At 45.4% G+C, this 6,935-nt stretch overlaps 1 protein-coding gene across 1 annotated transcript in view; it reads left to right on the top strand.

Moving 5' to 3' along the window:
• The window catches only part of HABP2 (hyaluronan binding protein 2), a 144,883-nt gene that overhangs the window by 132,848 nt on the left and 5,100 nt on the right, over positions 1 to 6,935 (top strand). The window contains exons 4-9 of the mRNA XM_018564477.1: positions 243 to 320; positions 1,164 to 1,271; positions 2,042 to 2,158; positions 3,018 to 3,134; positions 5,845 to 6,016; positions 6,432 to 6,526. Coding sequence (XP_018419979.1) covers positions 243 to 320; positions 1,164 to 1,271; positions 2,042 to 2,158; positions 3,018 to 3,134; positions 5,845 to 6,016; positions 6,432 to 6,526 — 687 coding nt within the window. The remainder of the gene's footprint in view (positions 1 to 242; positions 321 to 1,163; positions 1,272 to 2,041; positions 2,159 to 3,017; positions 3,135 to 5,844; positions 6,017 to 6,431; positions 6,527 to 6,935) is intronic.

Raw genomic sequence — 6,935 nt, 5'->3', positions numbered from 1 at the left:
CCCGCCCCCCCCCCCCCCCCCCATGCCACAGTTCTGAGTATCCAGCCAGCAGGCCATGCTTTCCAAATCTCCGGGTAGGATCACAGGTGAAATGATTGGTCTTATTGCAATTACCTGGAAGTCTGGAAAGCACGACCTGCCATTGGTCTTTGGTGACGGGCGTTGGGAAGCTGCACCGACCTCTAGGTGCGCCCCCTTGTGGCTGCTGCTGGTCTTGACGTGTTGCTTTTTGTCTTCTGCAGGTATTTTGAAAGATCTAGAGAAGCGTATTACAGAGAAATTGTTTCCTCTGACCCTGAATTATTATGATGGAACAGAGGGTAAAGTACATCCCGGTGTATAAGAATGATGAATATTGTGTACTATAGAATGCTGAAATATATATTCCAGGGTCACCGTGCCTCTTTATTAACCTTCTTTGAAGCCACAATGTCTCTTTTTGGTGCTCATTGGTGTCTGTTCTGAGTTTGGGGGGCATCCGAGGCAGAGACTGATGTGATTTCATGGTTTTATGTGCTCTGTACTGCGCTGCACACTATGTTGCCACTATATAAATATAGGATATTTAGCAGTAAGGTGCTGAATCTTTTCAGCACCCTAACACATTACTGGCTGCCAATGCTGACGTCTTCTTGCATTTTCGGGATTCATCAATGGTAGCATCCATATTTTTCTCACTGCAGGGTTCCCGCTTGGGAGATTCACCATCTCTATTTGTCCTGATGACCAATGACACCCAGTCAGGGGGTGATGGCAAATCCAAAATTCTACAGTTGTCACCAGAATGGTACCAGAGGATAAATCTTCCAGGAAGGGGGGGGGGGGGGCACCTGTTCTGGGGACAACTGTCTAAGAGGGGATTCCCACTCACTATGGAGGGATGTGCTCTTGCTTCCTGTTGTGACCCCAGGACAGGAAGTGAAGGGAATTCTCCTCAGTTGGACATAAACGGCAAAAGAGAAACGACAGATATTTTGACCCTTTCCTGCTTTATCTGAAACTATCAAAACAAATTTGGTTTTAGATATACTTCATTTCCTATACAGTTTAATCTTTGGAAACAATTGTTCAAGAAATCCACCTCTGACCCTTCCAGATAATGTCTCAGTGATACTTTCTTTTAGAAAATCTGTTTTGTGCTAAAACGTTACAATTTCCTGCAGATCCCTGCCTCTCCCAGCCGTGCTATAATCACGGGACGTGCGTGGACACGGAACGGGGATACCTGTGCCGCTGCACCGAATTCTTTACCGGATCAAACTGTGAGAAAGGTGAGAGAAGAATTGTCACAACTGTCACTAACTTTACTGAATTCATTCCCGATGTGTCCCAATATACAGCAACAGTATCAATTCACAGAGAAGCTTTTATCATCAAAGAGCCGTCCGTGAATGTCAGTCCAGTGACTTTGTCCTGGCTGAGATGATGAGCTCCTGCTCCCTGCTGATTGGAGAGCTCTGGCTCTTTTTCAACAGGAGGCATGTCATATGTCTGCAGGGAGACCACTGCTTCCTCACAGAGAACAAGAACATAAGTTATAGCTCTGCAATCAGCAAAGCTCATGTTGCCCCTGCCAGTTGAAGACATCTGGCTCTGATTTAGGAAAGGGGCATGGTGGGCCTCTGAAGAGAGGCCACTGCTTCCTCACACAAAACAAAAACACAGAGTCAGGGTCAGGCAGCAATCAAGAATGGTCAAGAACAAATCCGGGTCAGAAGTCAGGTAATACAAGGCAAGGAATCACAGGAACACAGGGGAGCTGAAAGACAATCAAGCAATTTGGAGACAGGAAAGCCAGGTTTAAATAGTGTGATCCATTAGCACATTGTGTCACTTCCTGGCGTGCTTTTCTGCAGCTGTTCCGTGGCGCGCGCATTTGTAGCAAGTGCCTGTTTACCAGTGGTATGGAAAACGGGACCCCGTTTTTGATCTCTGACAGGGAATGTCGCCTTTCAATATCTTGATGTTGGGATTTACAAAGAAGAGAAATGATCTGGTTGTTGCCGTGTTGAAATTAATTCTTATTTATGTCTGATGGCAGCCATTCGGCCGTGTAAAAATACCACATGTCTCAATGGCGAGTGCGTCCTAAAGAAGTTGGTTCCTTACTACAAGTGTCGATGCCATTACCCCTACCACGGACTGTCCTGTAACTTAGGTAAGACTTCTTTATGGCTTCTGAAATTGTAGATCTCTGTGGTCTCATATAAAGTACAGTACATAGTGCTGGGATAAGGTCCTCCGGCACCCAAAGCAAAGATCCCAAATACAACCACCCCACCCCCTCCTAACTGAGATGGATAGAGCTGGCAGATTTCCACATATGATGGCTAAACTGGGATAGAACAGAAATTATATGTCCACCTGCCCTAGAATTACCACCAGGGTCGGATTTCCTACAAGGCCAACCAAGACCCGGCCTCGGGGCAGCAGGGAGTAGAGGGGCAGCAGGGGTATGGAATTCCTAACTCCCGATACCCAGGACATGCAGTTCCGGGCGCCGGGCGGGTAGTTGTTTTCTACATTTAGCCCGGCTTTGGGCAAGCAGAACTAAATGTACAGCGGGGAAGCCGCCGCTTGTTCTGTACAAGTGATCCCGGCGATGTCGCAGAGATCACTTGTATGCAGCCTGTATACAGGGGGGCACATTGAGGAACCTGGCGTTGGGGCAGCAGAGAGAGTAAATCTGGCCCTGGTTACCACCATTAGGTCCAAGGACAACCATACAGTATGGGGGAGGTGTTGCAATATGCCTAATCATCATGATTTAGGAAAAAAATGTTTTTATTGATAGAGTAGGGAAGGGTTAGGTTCACGCTCTCTATTAGTCCTGGTGGCCAAAATGTTACATTTGTCTTCAGAACAGGAACTGATTAGAAATATCCTAGGTGGGACACTTGTTCCAATGACAACTGTATAAGTCTGAGACCTTTCCTTTCAATTTGTGGAAATTGCGGTCATTCCTGTGAGTCTCTCTTACTCATGTCATTGCTCCTTTTCTTTTTTTTTTGTTTCAGTTGAAGAAGTCTGCAAGCAGAACCCGTGTAAGAATGGAGGAACCTGTGTGGTGAAGGAGCAAAACAAGTTTGCCTGTGTTTGTACCAAGAATTACAGAGGGAGGTTTTGTGAAATAGGTGTGTGGGTAATTATAGACATTACCTGTATACATTTTTTTTATTTTTCAGGCTAACTCCCCAGATAGCGAGGATAGCTTGCTACAAACTTGTGGCGGGGTGAAATTGTAATTTTGTTAACTTGCTGCACATATTCCTGTCAGGTTGTAGACTTGCAGAACACTCGCAGGAACAAGTTCTAGGTGACACTTTGCTCGGCAAGTCTACAGCAAGAGTCCTGCAGGTCTTTGCAAGAGCTCTGCAAGCTCGCTGGTCTGGAGACTTGCAATGCAGACTTGCTGTAATTGTGCAACAAAATTATGAAGCTCGGCAAGTCTGCAATAGTTTAGCGAGTCATTTTCAAACTTGCAGCTCAATTGTTTCTATCTGGGTCCCTCTTTCTAATCAATATAAATAGATTACGAGGTTCTGCAGATTCCAAGATTAAGCTGGTCATGGACATGGAAAGGTCATCACCCGATCTCCATATCCATTGGTAGACCATTTCTTATCTGTAACTTCGGCAGACACCCCCTAGCTGACTGATCTTAGTGTGTGGAGGGGGAAAAGGAGGAAAACCTTATCCAACCTCTACTGTTTTCTCCATGATAACATGATGGTGGTCATGTGTCTCCTCCCATGCTCTGTTGCATATACCTGCCACTAAGTTGGCCATATCAATGTTTGTGTAAAACCTGGACAAAAAGACCACTTTTTGACAATTGAATTGTATCTTCGTATCCAAGTGTAAATGTATACAACCATCAAATTTAGAATAGATTAGATGGCAGCCAAAATGTTGGTCACTGATGCAGTTGCTGGTCTTATCCTAATGCTGGTCTTGTCTTGTTGCTGGTCTTGTCTTGTTGCTGGTCTTGTCTTGTTGCTGGTCTTGTCTTGTTGCTGGTGTTGTCTTGTTGCTGGTCTTGTCTTGTTGCTGGTCTTGTCTTGTTGCTGGTCTTATCCTGTTGCTGGTCTTATACTGTCGCTGGTCTTGTCTTGTCTTGTTGCTGGTCTTGTCTTGTTGCTGGTCTTGTCTTGTTGCTGGTCTTGTCTTGTTGCTGGTCTTGTCCTGTTGCTGGTCTTGTCTTGTTGCTGGTCTTGTCTTGTTGCTGGTCTTGTCTTGTTGCTGGTCTTGTCTTGTTGCTGGTCTTGTCTTGTTGCTGGTCTTGTCTTGTTGCTGGTCTTGTCTTGTTGCTGGTCTTGTCTTGTTGCTGGTCTTGTCTTGTTGCTGGTCTTGTCTTGTTGCTGGTCTTGTCTTGTTGCTGGTCTTGTCTTGTTGCTGGTCTTGTCTTGTTGCTGGTCTTGTCTTGTTGCTGGTCTTGTCTTGTTGCTGGTCTTGTCTTGTTGCTGGTCTTGTCTTGTTGCTGGTCTTGTCTTGTTGCTGGTCTTGTCTTGTTGCTGGTCTTGTCTTGTTGCTGGTCTTGTCTTGTTGCTGGTCTTGTCTTGTTGCTGGTCTTGTCTTGTTGCTGGTCTTGTCTTGTTGCTGGTCTTGTCTTGTTGCTGGTCTTGTCTTGTTGCTGGTCTTGTCTTGTTGCTGGTCTTGTCTTGTTGCTGGTCTTGTCTTGTTGCTGGTCTTGTCTTGTTGCTGGTCTTGTCTTGTTGCTGGTCTTGTCTTGTTGCTGGTCTTGTCTTGTTGCTGGTCTTGTCTTGTTGCTGGTCTTGTCTTGTTGCTGGTCTTGTCTTGTTGCTGGTCTTGTCTTGTTGCTGGTCTTGTCTTGTTGCTGGTCTTGTCTTGTTGCTGGTCTTGTCTTGTTGCTGGTCTTGTCTTGTTGCTGGTCTTGTCTTGTTGCTGGTCTTGTCTTGTTGCTGGTCTTGTCTTGTTGCTGGTCTTGTCTTGTTGCTGGTCTTGTCTTGTTGCTGGTCTTGTCTTGTTGCTGGTCTTGTCTTGTTGCTGGTCTTATCTTGTTGCTGATTTTATCTTGTTGAAAAGTATAGTGATTGCCCAAGAAAAGCCATCAGAGATAACTGACTCTTGTCTGTGATAGATTATCTGAGAGTGTCTGGAGGTATTCAGAATTAGAGGAGAGTTGGTCAGTGGTGGTTTAGGAACAATTGATGTTCAGGGTTAAAACAGACCAGGTGTGTCTAAAGGAAATGTGATCAGAACTGAATAGGATTACAAATATTTGATGTCTAAAGTTGGATTTAGCATGATATATGGCCAGGATTAGAATAGAATGGGCTTGTCTAATGGTTAGACATGGGTTCTGGGTGATTTGTGGTTAGAATTATCACCAAACTGGCGGACTGAGGAAGCTTATTTTTTTTTTTTGCTGGTGTGCATGATCCTACCAGGGACTTCTTCAGCCCTCTTCTGATCCTGCTCAGGAAGCCAAGTCTTGGTTTTCAGCTGAACATCATAACTGTTCTCTGCTATGTGTATTATGCATATACTGTAATATATTCTTATAGAGAATTCCCCTAGTGTAATCTCTAGAGAAGTAAATAGAAAATACCCCCTTGAAATGGCAACCAGGACATTCAACTCGTGCTGGTGTCCTATCTGCACCAGGTGAAGGCTGAGGATCTCCCCACTAAGGTCAGAGACAGCACTAAATCATGTGGAGGGATGGAACGCTCCTTAATTCTATCCGATACTAAAGAAAAACATGTAGACAGAGTTTTACTTGAATGGTCAAAATGATATTAGATCTGCCTGTTATTTTAGAAGTATGTGTTGTACTTATTTTACTGTATGTTTGACGCAACATATCAAAATGTTCTCCAGAGTCAAATGGCTGCTACAGAAGCAATGGATTTCGATACCGTGGCTTTGTCAGCCGCACGGAGAGTGGATACAACTGCCTCCCCTGGGACTCTTACCATTTGAGTACCGAGCATGTCAATGCCTTCACTCCAGACATCTGGCAGGACGGAATTGGGGAGCACAACTTCTGCCGGTAGGTTCCCTGACTAATGGTTGACTCCATGCACATCTTCTAACACTCTAGCTTGTACCTCAACTTAGCCTAGTTCTATTGACCAGTCTTCACGTTGTAGCCATCTTGTTCCTGCAGTCCCTTTAGTGAGGTGATCCTGAGGCTTACAACCTGGTAACAACTAGCAGCAAAGTAGCCTGGTGGCCAATAGGCCCATTGGCCCATGCGGGGTGTTTTGGGCAAGACCCAGCTGTCTGTTAGACTGCTCAACGCGGGTGAGCACACATCACCTGCCAGGAGGAATCTCATAACTGGTTCTTTTTTGCACTTTTATACAGCGTTTATGGAAGGGTTTAGGGGGGTCGTGTTAAATAAGTGGACCTCCTCAATGTGCTGTATGTCAGTCCAGGTCACACCTTCTGTCTTATCCACACAGGAATCCGGATGGAGCAGAGAAACCATGGTGCTACTACCTGGGTGAGAAGAAGAAACTGAGATGGGAAGTATGCGAAGTTGCCGCCTGCCCTGGGGGTATGTACAGCTGTTACAGCTCGCTCCCTGATTGGTTGCTTGGTGTGAGGAACGCCTACTCTGTTCAATGAAATATCTACAGCCAACACGTACTTGTGTTTGGTTTTGGATGGAGTGGGGAAGGTTCATACCTAGGTTAGGTTTTTTCTGTTGTGTGATCAGAAATTGATGCGCAATTCAAACAGACGTAGGAGAGGAAATCATCCAATGGGGCACCTCCTGTTCTTGTGATCTCTCCTCAGCGGGCAATGTCTGCCAGTGCCCCATAGTCATTATTTTGCCTCCCAAATAAATGTAAGAGACTGTCATTCAATGTCTTAGGAAGACCCATAGACAACAGATATCACTTGTCAGACCTGTGAGAGATCTCTCATAGAAATAATCTCTCTCTCTCCTCTCTCTCTCCCCC

This window comes from Nanorana parkeri, unplaced genomic scaffold (assembly GCF_000935625.1).
Source record: "Nanorana parkeri isolate BGI_ZX_2015 unplaced genomic scaffold, ASM93562v1 scaffold754, whole genome shotgun sequence".
In the NCBI taxonomy this organism is placed as follows: domain Eukaryota; kingdom Metazoa; phylum Chordata; class Amphibia; order Anura; family Dicroglossidae; genus Nanorana; species Nanorana parkeri.
This window is presented reverse-complemented; position numbering and strand designations above follow the sequence as displayed.